The 14,457-nt window shown below is 32.7% G+C and overlaps 1 protein-coding gene across 1 annotated transcript; it reads left to right on the top strand.

Moving 5' to 3' along the window:
* The first annotated feature begins 2,016 nt into the window (after window positions 1-2,016).
* LOC141711757 (putative F-box protein At4g22660) lies at window positions 2,017-12,909 on the top strand. The gene is made up of 3 exons (XM_074514431.1): window positions 2,017-2,196; window positions 10,538-11,833; window positions 12,526-12,909. The coding sequence occupies exons 1-2, from the start codon at window positions 2,136-2,138 to the stop codon at window positions 11,818-11,820; spliced, it is 1,344 nt and encodes a 447-aa protein (XP_074370532.1). The 5' UTR covers window positions 2,017-2,135; the 3' UTR covers window positions 11,821-11,833; window positions 12,526-12,909.
* Window positions 12,910-14,457: the final 1,548 nt, after the last annotated feature.

Genomic DNA, 14,457 nt, shown 5'->3' with positions numbered 1-14,457 from the left:
CATGTAAAATAAAATAGTATTGTACAAATCTTAAAAATTAATATTAGGTATCATTTTGAGTAAAGTTCTATGCAGACTGCTATTTCATCGGAGACATCAGAGACCACTCATTTTTATGCAATCAAAACACTATAAAATATATTATTTTATGAAGTATGTTCTACGAATATCACTAATTTATTAAAATTGTTGAAGATCTTTTAAGTTTAAAAAGTAGAATATGTATGTTCTGCAAACTGAACAAATGTTTTGCAAACTAAACATGTTTCGTAGAATAAACATTTTGTAATGTTATACATGCAGTACATAATGATATTTAAGATTTTAAATTAAATAATGATCTTTGCATAACATGATTCACCAAAATAATAAGTTTTGCAATGTTTTTATGCAAGATTTTATCTGCAGAACATAAGTGGTCTCTGAGGTCTCTAACAAAAAGGTGGTCTCCAAGAACTTTACTCTAGGTATTTTCGTTATGAAAATATAAAATAGATTGATAAGTATTTTTGTAAATATAATTGAAAAGAGAAAAAGAAATAAAGAGGAAATACTTGGCGTGTTTGAGAATTAACTCGGCAAGGGCGAGAATTATAGGGAAGAGAGAAAAAGTAAATGTGATAAATGTTGGATGGAAGAGTGTCACGTAAGCAATAAAATTAAGGGGGGACGCATGTGTATAGTTTAATTTTCTATAATGTCAATTTATTTATTAATGTTTATTTTTTATTTATATTATTTATTTATGTGTATAAATATATTTGTTATGTTTTAAATATTGATAGTACTAAAGCATAACTAAGTTGTTAATTTTTTTATATTTTCCCAACAGTTGAACCATAACCCTTGCCAGTTAAATATCTCAAACATATTATGGTATATGTGTATGTAAGTAATATTATTGGAACATTTGGGTTGAATAATTGAAGTCCTGATAAACTATACTTTTCTGTGATTGACATCTAGTTGTTCTTATGCAGTTGGAACGGGGTTTTATTTTGCGTTTATATCACTAAATTTATATTCTTATTGGTTTAATTCTTGTCCTACATCTAGACCGGTAAAAATAATGCATTTGTGTTGTGTACTTTCGCGTTACGTATACCCAATACTAAATTCAAACATAAATCATTTAGGGACGAAAGAGTATAAAGGTGGCTAAAGTTTCTATAGATTAACAAAATGTTGGCCCAGGTTTAAAAATAACAAATTGGTGGCCACATTTTACTCCCGCTTTTTATAATAATGGCATCATTAACCTTGTGTTGTTAATTAAATGTAAGTACATTAAGGTTTTGTGTACTTTCGTGTCTGTGTACTTTCCATGTCATGTTTTGGTAAAATTGAATATAAATTAGAAAAATATAAAAAATGAAAATATAAAATTTTAGGAAAGATTTGTAGGTGAAATTTTTACGGAATACATTAGGTGAATAATATTAAATCAGGTTTACATACAATATTGTGAAATCATGTATTATTATACAAATAAATATACATATTTATCATAAATATACTAATATCTATTATAATACTACTATTAAATATAAGTATAAATATATATATATGTCATGTCCTTTCGTATACGCAAAAGATAAGCTCAAACACCACACTAAATCTAAGTTGTGTACTTAAAATGTGAACACAAATACTAAATTTTTGTATTATTTTGTGTATTGTTATTCATTTAAAATTTTGTATTATTTCGTTTATTGTTATTCATTCTGTGTACAAAATTGCCAAGTCTACCTAAAGGTACAAGTAATTATGCCGACATTTGTTAATAAAAGACACAAGTGAGTGACAGTGACAGAAATACATGCAATGTCACTACTTTACAGTACAATACATGTGGAAGTTATTTTAACAACACAATACACGTGGAAGCGAAAAAGTTGCATTATACAATAGTTATCTCTAATTGTAGTTCTATGCCATTCCCGAAATGTGTCTTCAAAATCTAATAATTTTGTCATCCATACCCCTCTTTAAGTAAAGAAAGGCGAAGGCAAATATTTTCAGTTTTCCATTAAGATTGCAATTGAGATTAGGTGTTTTGGACGATATCAAAGTAGTGGAGGAGCGAAAGTGACTGAAAGCGAAAGCATTGTGATAATTAATAGCGGAGCAAAATTATGAAAAATGTGGTGGTTGAAAAGGAAACCGAGCAAGAAGGAGTGAGTTCCAATAACGAAGGTATCTAAGAAAAATCTAGTTGCAATTTTGGTGCACGTTCCCTTCCTTTTTGCTAATTACTAACCAGATGAGTTAATGTTCATTTTTTTTAATTACTAATCAATTAGATTTGTGTTCTTTGTTTGGATCATAGATGTTTATAGTTATATTGGTAGATCGGGTTATATATTTATCAAGATCTATGTGGTTATTACCTAGGAGATTATATAATTATTTAACTTGTATATCTTTCTCGTGCGTGTGTTTGTGCAAATTCAAACTTTGAGAAATTTGCTTTCCAAACGTAGGTAGTAGATTCAGATTTGGTGGCATATTTACAAACAGACACATATACATTTAGTGGCAGGGCAACATACTGATGAGGGTGTGTCATGGTGTTCATTGAAAATATATTTGCCTTCTTAAAATAATTATAGACATATATTAGTGAATAAATCAACCCAAACATACCATTGCATGAGAGGGAAGATTTACGTTGTTCACCGGTATTTGTATGAAAGAAGATAAGAGAAGATAAACAAAAAAAATAGCGAGTGAACTTTTTCTTGCGTGCTTTTTAGTTTGGTGTAAGAAAGGGAGAGAAAGTAATGAAAACAAAGGACATGTCGGGTTTATGTTATCAATCTTGTACGATAAAGACATTATTATATATATATTGAATATATAACTAATTCATAAGAACATTGCTAATTCTTAAATCACATAAGCATATAAGAATTAACAATTAAATTAGGAGAAGGGTTTGAGAAAACAAACAGAGATTGGATTTAATCTCGAGTCCAGAAAACTGTCTCCTTAAAGCAGTTTCGCCCCGCACCATCCGTGTTTAGCGACCTGCTTCCCAGGATAAAACGAGATACTAGTATAATCGATAGATCGAATATATTCTCAGCGAACTTGAACTGAGCCCGAGAACTATCACCGGAATATTGAAAAAATTTAAGACTAAAGAGACCAAGAATGAAAGAGATGACTCTTATTTTCTTGACTTAATAAAACTGGTGCCCTAAGACTCTATTTATAAAGAGAGGCTTGAAAGGACTTGTTTTTCTTTTCGATGTGGTACATGGTATTTATAAGAAAAACTAAGGAATAGGTTTGTGCTACTCTCGATGTGGTACAAAACCACTTTTCATATTAAAAGGTAAAACTTTGGAATATCAGTTCTCATTCACCTTTTACTCATTTTGAGCGTGTTAATATGCGTTGGAATCCCCTCGAAGAGAAGAATACGTTCCAATAAATACACACCACTAACACATAATGTGTCTCACTCATATAGAGACTCAAAATGATTCACAACTTAGTCTAAAATACTAAGTTTGTCCAACAATCCCCCACAAATGAGATTGATGGTCCAGTAGCATGCACCACATAGACACCACATAGACAGACAGACGCGGAGCTTGACTTGGTGATAGTTCCGGCGGTCAGATATAGCATACGATAGGTAGAGAATGCTCCTTGAACCTTCGCTCGAATAAGTATATCGACTTTACTGGTAGACAGTATGACGCGATGTCCTTGAACTGTTCGACCGTTTGTGTAAACGATGACATGCTCATCACTATATCTTTCCTGACTCATTCAGTTCTCATGATTATGTCCATTTTGGCCCTGGAACATCGTCCTGGTTCTGCAAGAGTTTCTAAAGAATTGTGCCTCGCAATTCTCCTTTGAAGCGGCCATACTTCTCTCTTACATAGGTGATCTTTATCTTATAGAGTAACCCGCGTTTACTCAACCGAATATTATGTATTCAAGCTTGAAATCCTTGTATTCGTCAAAGATCATTAAAAGCATAAAGCTTAACCTCGTACCCTACGGGTCTCACTATTTCATCATCATAGAAATAGGCCAGGGGTTACCCCCACAGTGATTTGGTCATCATGATTTAGTTGTCCCATTGAACCGAGTTCTTGGGATCTCCAGTCAGCAAGGTTGGGTGTCCACCATGACGCCGTTAAGCAATAGGCAAGGCTCATTCCTCTCGATGATTTGACAACTATCTCTCGGTCTAACTAGATTCCCTTGTCTTAAACAGATTCACTCAGTTTAACCATCTGGTCAGTGGATCCAAACATTATCATTTGACTTTACATAGTCAATCATGATAATTCTCGTTGAGAATAGTTGTTTAATGGTATTATGTCCTCATCATAGATGTGAGACATACCATTTCATACACAATAATGTGATCTCCCAATTTGCATATTGATTACACGATATATGCATATTGAAGACACGTTTTCCTTGTCATTTAGGAATATCCTTACAAAGTGGCTACTCAGCCTTTTAACTGCATTTATTTTATGCACCAGACTCGTATTCCATCATGAATCGAGCTAAGTTTAGGATTTCCATGACACGACTGCTAAGTGTGAAATGTATTCTCGAATGACTTTTAAGTTCTTAAAGTCAAATATCTAATTTACATACTATATTCACATAGTACAATTAGATATCTTTCGTATTGCAGCCCAAGCTCACGAGCACATATCATACACCTTAAATCTCATTGCAATCACTTCCAAGTGACCAATTTCCATTGTACTCGTGCATCTACCCAGTTTACCAACTGTATAGCCTATGTCTAATTTTGTACAATTTTAAAAAGTACAACAGACTTGCAATCCTTCTTGAGAGATCCTTGTTCATCTACGCTTGGATAAATATAAATCCATTCCAGCTATGACAACTTTAGCTTCGTTGATCTCTTCAAAATTCACATCACCAACATGTGACATGTATCATCTAAAACTTTTAAAGTCACGAAGATTGTAATCTTCAAATAAAACTTTTCAATCTCATCAAGATTTTCAGAGATGATCCTCTTGTCATTACTTCTCGTAATGATCAGATCACTCACATGCAATCAATTATGACTTGCATATCATGTGTAAATAACACATGCACGCTTGTCAATTCTCTGATTTTGAATCAGTTTGACATCTCATATTGACATATTTCACATTTATGAAATAACTTTACTAGTTATTACTTAAGGCTTCACTTGTTATTGATATTACCAGCTTTTAGCGTCCCAAAAACCAGCAATTTCAGTTTGCATCATTACCGAGTTTAATCGTCCTTAAACTGGCAATCCTTATTCACATAGCAACCAATTTTGAGCGTCCTCAAAATGGCAACCATGTCATTTATTTGAAGCCATTGCTTATCATAGCGATATCAAATTTAATATGCCATTATTTCGTGTCAATGTTATTTCACTCAACATGATCACCGAAAATACAGATTTTCTACTCTTGATTTATCTAGAGCAACCCTCGGGTTCACGTAAATAGATATTTCTCCAAATATCTATTTAGAAAGACCACCTCAATGTTCATTGATGCACTTTTAGATTTCACAATACGATAATTTTAGTATCATCTTAATGAACATTATTCTCAAAACTCGAGAATATTACATAAATTATATAAGGTCATCACTTTCGACTGTAATATTTTTTGTATCAGTCTGACCTTATACTTCCTTCAGACCCAGATATATTTTCCCAATTTAAAAATTCATTTGGGTCCTAATGCTTCTATCTCGTAAGAAGATCTATATATTTTTTAAACAAGATTCTGTCAAACAGAACCACTCTCTCTATTTCTTAACATCCTTTCCCCCACAAAGGACATAGAGAGAACATGCACAATCCATTTTCTAGTACACGTGCTAGAAAATCTTGATTTATTGACTCTCAGTAATAGTCAAATTTTCTCTTGATATATTCACTTATCAAGAAATTATACGAGAAGCGCATTGCTTCTATTAAATTTACGAGTTCACCTTCAAGCAAATTATCAAGACATTCGGGACTAGCAATTATCCAAGTCTTTTGCTCTCTGCAGGTTCATCCTCACATTCATCCAATAACTCGTAAGTTCATTTAGATGACTTTTAATTACAGATCTACTAGGATCTACTAGCTTATCGCATAAGCATTCCTAAACTCTGTAATAGTATTCTTACGAATCTCAAAAATTAGATTCATATATCGGATATTATTAGACTCAACCATTGTCTATGTATCCATCCAAAATATCTCAATTGATTTTGGATCTCATGCTACCAACAGAGGTATTGGTATCAAGTTTCGAGATACCCCCACATTTCAATTATTTTCAAGAATATTTCATTACATTCCACTATTCATAGAAAATTCAATAATTTTCTATTTTAGATACCCACAATTTTAATATTTTACAGAATGTCAGAAAATATTCCAAAACTAATAGGAAATTTAATTATTTCCTTATGTGGTATCATGTTTAAGGAACGATTAGCCCTTCGTAACTAATATCCTCAAATTCAGTGATAGTCTGAGCTGATCACAATCGTTTTGCATCTCTCTCAGAGCGCAACTCAAGCCTGCATCTACTCCATTTATTTAATGCGAGTAAGGTGCAACGACCTCATGAATATTCACGTTGCAAACAGAATTTGCCCGGTGATTATTCATCATCAAATTTATTCACTACCATCTTAATTATCTATATTAAGTTGGATTTACCCTTGAGTTTATAGAGCACACATCTCTCTATTTAGCTTCAATATTGACTCGACTACGAGTACGAGTGGTAAATGTTTTACTATCAAACCAGACAGTAAACACGTATCGTGTCACTACCTCTCATCTGAGCAGGTTTTACGTCATTCATTAAAACCTATAAGATTTTAATATCATGTTTAAAGAACTTCCCGTGGTTCTTATCATTAAAAATTCAATTACCGAATTTCTCTAAAATATTTACATGGTTCACACGAACCTACTTTTCTGGCTCACCTACTGGTACAACCATAAATGGCCCAAGGAAGAACATAAATCTTCAATAACCCCACATTCAGTGATCCTTGATCAACTGATGCGTTAGGGTTAACAACTTTTCGGATTCTCTCCGAAGTTTAGCATAACTACTGAGATCAATATTCGCCGTATTAAGTATCATATGGATCACTATAATAGGCTCGTGTGTCACTGCCGCAGCAGACCGACACCAACACGTGAAATTACTATTTAACTGGAGGAAAAATCCAACCAGAAAAATATAATTTATGTGCCGACCCATAACCTGTACTCCAGGCCCATTAGGTTTTTTAATGTGGAGAATCCTGAGCAATTGTAAATCTGGTTCACTTCAGCTGCCCACCTCGTCACATTATTTAACAACAAACATGTTACTGCATTCTATCCAGTATTACAAATTTGTGATATAACTCCATTATTAAAGATTAAACAATAATAATTGATGCCTTATCATCACTCAACAATGATTAAAAAATTAATCACCAAATAATCAAGTTCCATCATGAAGGGTCACATTTATGTAGCCATATCATTTAATTGCATAGCAATATCATGTTATGAACTTGCAAACACGCATGAAAACTATAGCATATACGATTCTTGTATCAGTGTACTAATAATTCCAAAATCAATTCAGAATTAAAAAATCAATCACCATGTTAACAAAACATAATAAGCTATCCATTAATAGCGAAAATATGGACGAATTATAAATTTGGGTTTAATCTACCAATTTATAATGATCAACCCGAGAGAGATGTCACCAAATATGTCCACTTGAATATAAGTTGATCATAAATCAATAACCGTTAAAGCATCAATAGCCTTATAAGAAACCAATTATCCAACAACTTTGTGCTTACTTTTGCCTCGTACCTGTTATGCTTAAACAAAGCACCACTTAAAATCAAATTTATATTAATTTCAAGCACATGACAACAAGTGATCAAAGAAATTAACGCACTAAATTTAATTTAATTAATGAGGCAAATAATGGCCACTCATATACCCATAAATAAATCCAATTTAAACAATCAAATTGACCTTTGCGTCTACTCACAAGAAAGTATGAAAATTGAAGAAAACTGCTTTAAGATTGTTATCAATCTTGTACGATAAAGACATTATTATATATATATTGAATATATAACTAATTCATAAGAACATTGCTAATTCTTAAATCACATAAGCATATAAGAATTAACAATTAAATTAGGAGAAGGGTTTGAGAAAACAAACAGAGATTGGATTTAATCTCGAGTCCAGAAAACTGTCTCCTTAAAGCAGTTTCGCCCCGCACCATCCGTGTTTAGCGACCTGCTTCCCAGGATAAAACGAGATACTAGTATAATCGATAGATCGAATATACTCTCAGCGAACTTGAACTGAGCCCGAGAACTATCACCGGAATATTGAAAAAATTTAAGACTAAAGAGACCAAGAATGAAAGAGATGACTCTTATTTTCTTGACTTAATAAAACTGGTGCCCTAAGACTCTATTTATAAAGAGAGGCTTGAAAGGACTTGTTTTTCTTTTCGATGTGGTACATGGTATTTATAAGAAAAACTAAGGAATAGGTTTGTGCTACTCTCGATGTGGTACAAAACCACTTTTCATATTAAAAGGTAAAACTTTGGAATATCAGTTCTCATTCACCTTTTACTCATTTTGAGCGTGTTAATATGCGTTGGAATCCCCTCGAAGAGAAGAATACGTTCCAATAAATACACACCACTAACACATAATGTGTCTCACTCATATAGAGTCTCAAAATGATTCACAACTTAGTCTAAAATACTAAGTTTGTCCAACAGTTTATTCATCAATTTGTTGGAAAGGATGTTTGCAAATCACCCTATTTTAAGGAAGAAGGTTTTTTTTGAGAAAATTATAGGAATCCCAAAAAATTCATGTTAGGAACACGCTTCTGAAGGAAAATTCTGAAAATCCTCTTCCACTTTCTCTTCTTTTCTCTCTTTTTTCAAACTCCGGAGCACAGAGAGTATAGAAGTTATTTCCACAAATACCCCCAACTTGAATATTATGTTAGTACAAAATATGTACATATGTAATGCAACATAAAAAAATTGGAGCATAAAAGATAGAATTAGTCTAACCATATAACCATATACGAGTAACTTTAACAAATCGTAGAAATTATAATTTGAACATCAGTTATGTATTAATTACATGTGATTTTTCTATTTTTTTTATTATTAATCTTTGAATTTGGTATTGTATTTATATTTACAACGTATGTATATTTATATTTGTCAGTTCGTTGTATTGTATTGAAATGTCATTTTATCACTTTGAGAATCTCCATCTAGCTCTTGACTAAAAAGTTAAGGACGGAGAACAAAGATGTTGCTCTAACAAAGTAATAGCGGATATTAAGAGATTTTCTCTCTTCTCAAACTAAAGTGCCCAATTGCACTCCTAACTAAAGTTATATTATTTTTCAACTTTCTCAACTACACTCTCTTTCTCTCTCCACTTCCCTTTATACTCTTATGAATCTTAAATGTTTTAAATATTAAAAAATTAATTGAGGAGTCAATATGAATATTGAACACATACTAAATCATTAAGTCAATAATTTATATTATTAATAAATAGTGAACTGAGAGTCTTTTGGAGGGTCATTCATATGTGACCTCTTATCTTCTTAGTTCCATTTTCTTTTTGCCTACTATTACTTTTTAACTTTTATCCAGTTATTGCATTAATTTGTTATTTTTGTTATATGCTAATTTTTTTGGTTGCAGTGTTCAATCATTTTTTGTTATTTATATGATTCTTGAATTTTTGCTTTTATTGTGCGTATATTGGCATATTTCTGAATAAAATTTATATCAATTTCTAGAGTAAATGGATTCCACTATGCAACTTAAATACTGAATTAAACTTGGTTGTTCAAAATTGACCCACACAAGTATATGATTTATATGAGTAACATGTCGCTCCTATTATGTTAAAAGTTTGTTTGATCTAGGGGATCCTTGAAGCTGTAGGTGAGAATTGAAGTAGTCCCATTTCTGCTGTTCGTCATAGAATTTACTAATTTATTACTTGTGAATGGAAAGTTAAAGTAGGTGTTTCAAAATTTGATGTACATTTTATCTATAATATACCAGCCCTTTACATCATTATCTCTGCAACACAGAAAAAGATCTCAATACTGTTCTTATGAAAATAAAGAAGGAAAAAAAACGCTGATTTGCTACAGAAATTTATGGCTAACCCAGAACAGGATGTTTGGAATCATAATTTGCTATTATTTAAAATACTACACACGTTTTCAGTAGAATGAGACATTTGTTTATGTGTTTGTTTGTTGTTGTAACTTTAAGGTCTTTGATTATCTTTAAACATTTGTTATAAGTTTCACCTCTTTCCAGAATATCCTTGTAGAGGAGCTTGTCCAAGAGAATTGTTTGTTGCTTCACAGGGAGATTTGCTAGCTTGTTTTGTGGATAAATAACAGTTTAACCAATTTCCTGTCAAATTGTTTTGTCCGCAGAGTTTGGCAGGTCTGGTGCATTAACTTCATCACCCACTGGTTTTTTTGATCTTCCTGAAGATATGTCGGACAAGATCTTATTGAAAATGTCTCTAATCAGCATCTTGAACTTTAAGACTGTGTGCCGTTCTTCACGAAATGTTGTGAGATCTTTTGTCTCATCATCATCTAATAGTCAGGTCCATCTAGTACCGTGGATTTTGCTTCCTAGAAAACTAGAAGATAAAAGGAGAATCGGCTTCTCTACCTATGATGATCAAATGGTGTTTATGCGCACTAATGCACCCCCTGAATTTTATGATGGTTTATGTTTGGGAACCTCTCACGGATGGCTGGTGATGTTGGATAAAGATATAGAGCCATATCTCTTCAACCCTTTTTCATTTGAAAAAATCACATTACCAGAAATTTTTACTTTTCCAAATATTCAGTGTCTTTTTGGATCAGTTGGGAGTGGCTACTATATACACTACTATGAAAATCCTTATAAACACAGGCGGCGGATTAAGTCTGTGCAGGAATTAAGGACTAAATTTGTTTCTAAAGCTGTAGTTTCAGCGAACCCTTCTCACAACAATGGGAACTTCTTTGTGTTGATGATATCTGCATGGCGCAAGACTGGAGCAATACTTGCCTTTTGTTATTCTGGTGATGATGTATGGATGCAGCTAGGTGACCATGATGAATCCTACTGTGATGTTATATGCCATGATGATATGTTTTATGCTTTGAACTATCCAGACGAGATTGAAATTTGGGATGTCCATAATGGTTATCCTACAAAAAGAACAAGTATTGTTGCCAAGTACCCTCAGAAAGTTTTTGATACCAAGCGTTCTTTAAAATTCCGTGATTGTGATACAACCCGCAGTTACTTGGTGGAAGTGTCAGGGGATCTATTTCTTGTTGTGAGGTTTATTGGGGGGCTCGTCCGTAGTCATGAAACAAGTAAATTTGAATTGAGACATGAGACACTTTGTTTCCAAGTGTATAAGCTTGACACTAGTATAAAAAAGTGGGAAGAGGTGGAATCATTAGGTGATCTAGTGTATTTTGTAGGTGGAAATCAATCCAAGTCTCTTTTGGTCCCAGATAATTCAGCATACAAAGCAAATTCAATTTACTTTACGGATGATTATTGGGATATGATGTATTGGCGTAAAAATCATTATGATATTGGAGTCTATCACATGGAAGATAAAAGTATCGAGAAAACTCTTCGGTTTGATTGGCAGAATGAACCACCGCCTTTCTGGATTGACCCGGAATCTTTAGTACATTGATGATACAGAGCAGGTATGGCTACAATGTAATCTCCCTCTGCATTTTGTAAGGATGTATGAGCCAAATTCTCCCTTTTCAATTGAACTTTTTGCATTAAGAAAACAGTTGATATTATTCTTTTACTCCTGCCAACTTTTCGACAACGTCAAATTTTCTTTCATTTCTCTACATAATACTAGATTATGAAGTTTATGAAATTACTTTAGGAAATCTTATCCTTCTGTAATTTTGAAGTTTTAAACTATTAGGATATCTGCATAAAATTTGTATATCTGATTTCTGGGAAAAAAATTATGTTTCCTGGATCTCTTTAACTATCAAAGACATATTCAAGCAAAGCAAATGACCTGTTTTTTTTTCTCAGAAACACGTCTAATTTAGTTGGCTATTGCTTGAAGTTATTTTATTAATATAACATTCTTTTCTATATGTGAGATCATTTTTGTAACTAGCTTCCGGGTCCATGCAAGTGCGGAGGTTTATTAGCCTTTTTCTTTTGAGATGAAGCTATATTATTTAGTTCTTGATTCCAGGTAAAAGAAAACGTTCTCAACTTACAGAACAGCCAATTTTGTAATGATGGAGTCTAAATTGAATCGGTTGCTCGTCTTCTCAATTTACTCTCATTGAGGATTTTCAAGCACATGCCACATTTTGCTTGTAGTTTCCAATTTGCTGGACTGACGTCTACTTCTCATTTGCAGGTCTGGGAAAAGATTGATGTGTCTCACTATGATACTGCAAGTAGTTATGATGTACTGAATGCAGCAATGGCGCGGTATTATGGAGTTGGTCAATGGCTAGATGTTTCATATCTTACAGAATCTTCTGGACAAGCTCACTGCAACACACCCTTGTTCGAGGATTTGCTTTGATTGTACTACTGCTTTATTTGGTCTGAAGTCTAGAGATTGGTTATCAATGTTTTTATTAGTTAAAATGTTGTCATTCTAATAAATAAATTCTGGATGTGTATGTGTGTTTTTGGAGAAATAAGCCCCTTTTGGTTGTTTGGGCACTTAGAAACGAGCTTGTTACATGCAATTTTATAATAAACCAAAGTGGATGTTTGATTCAGTGGTTTGCTTGTTTATTGATGGGGACAAGTGAGGGATAGTATATAAGTCTTGCTGTTTTTCCTAATCAGAATCCTGGTCTGTTTCAGTGATATAGTTGTAAATGAATGGTTGCGGAAGCAGAAACTGAATCCTTCAGTTGCTGGAGATGTTCTGTTCCTATGAGCTTTTTAGCCTTATTTCTTATTTCGGTTTTTCCTGTGGTATGCTTGTGGGCATACACTAAGCACAAACTTCTATAATTTTAATTGTTTTGATTGACCAACACTTCTTATTAATGGTGGACCTCCTGCGTTTACAACAAATACACCAACCAAATCACTCCAATTTTTATAAGTTGTAGTACTTAACATGTAACATGTGTCCATGGGCACACACCACACAAACTTTTCTTATTTTAGGATAAAGAAGGTTAAATGTAACTTAAATTTCTATTTGCCAGAATTCATCTGTGCACAAAATAATTTTTGTTTTTTCTTATAAAAATTTAAATGTTATTCTTTTTGAAAGAAATAATTTGTGGAGTTGTTATGGATAAAAAATTAGGGTGTATTTAAAACTGTGTTTATTATTAGGGTTCGTGAGCTTCAAGACTCTATTTGACTACTTTCGTGTCTCATGACTCAATCTGCCTTCACAAGATGCCTACGTATCTTGCTGTGTGCTAAGGATCAAGTCAAAAACGTAGTTCTGATTTGTGGGGTGAGACCCCTTATAGGCATGATATGCCGAATTGGATTAGGGTTAGGAGACTTGGCGGGTAAGTCTCAGATTTAGAATAGACTTTGGAGTCCTAGAATGTAGGAGATTGATCCCTTATATGAGGTTTCTTGGAGGCCAATCTCCAAGAAATTATACCCTTATTTGGAACTTCTACTAATTACGAAATTAATTAATATTCAGGGTTTTTAACCTTTTTAAATGAGTTTTATTTGCAACCCAAACAAGGTTTTACTTAATGCCATATTAATTATATAATCAGGATTTATTTTATCATCTATCATTTGCCCCCCAACTTCTAGGAAATCGTATAGGATTTAGTAGAAGTTAAGCTTTTATTCCCTTGCAAGGTATCGCTTTTAACGTAAAGTGTGGAGCGATCTATACATTTACAACGATTTGCCTTATCCGAGGCTTCATGAAATTTTCTGGAATTTTCTTAATTTTCCATGCTCATTTTCTCACCTTATTCTTATTTTTTAGAAATTTTCTGATATTTTTCCTTAATTTTCAGGATTTTTCCTTAATTTTCAGGATTTTTCCTTAATTTTTCAGAATTTTTCCTTAATTTCAGGATTTTTCCTTAATTTTCAGGATTTTTCCTTAATTTTTCAGAATTTTTCTTTAATTTTCAGGATTTTTCCTTAATTTTTCAGAATTGTTCCTTAATTTTCAGGATTTTTCCTTAATTTTTCAGAATTTTTCCTTAATTTTCTGGATTTTTCCTTAATTTTTTGAAAAAATTTCAAAAAAAATTTTATGCTAATTTCGACTAGGAATCTATTTTTGGTAGGATCCTGGTCGAATTATGCTCTCATTTCTTCTACTCATGAACTTTTC

This window comes from Apium graveolens, chromosome 3, assembly GCF_009905375.1.
Source record: "Apium graveolens cultivar Ventura chromosome 3, ASM990537v1, whole genome shotgun sequence".
Taxonomy (NCBI): Eukaryota; Viridiplantae; Streptophyta; class Magnoliopsida; order Apiales; family Apiaceae; genus Apium; species Apium graveolens.
The sequence above is the reverse complement of the archived record's forward strand: the minus strand, read 5'-3'. Positions and strand labels throughout refer to the sequence as shown.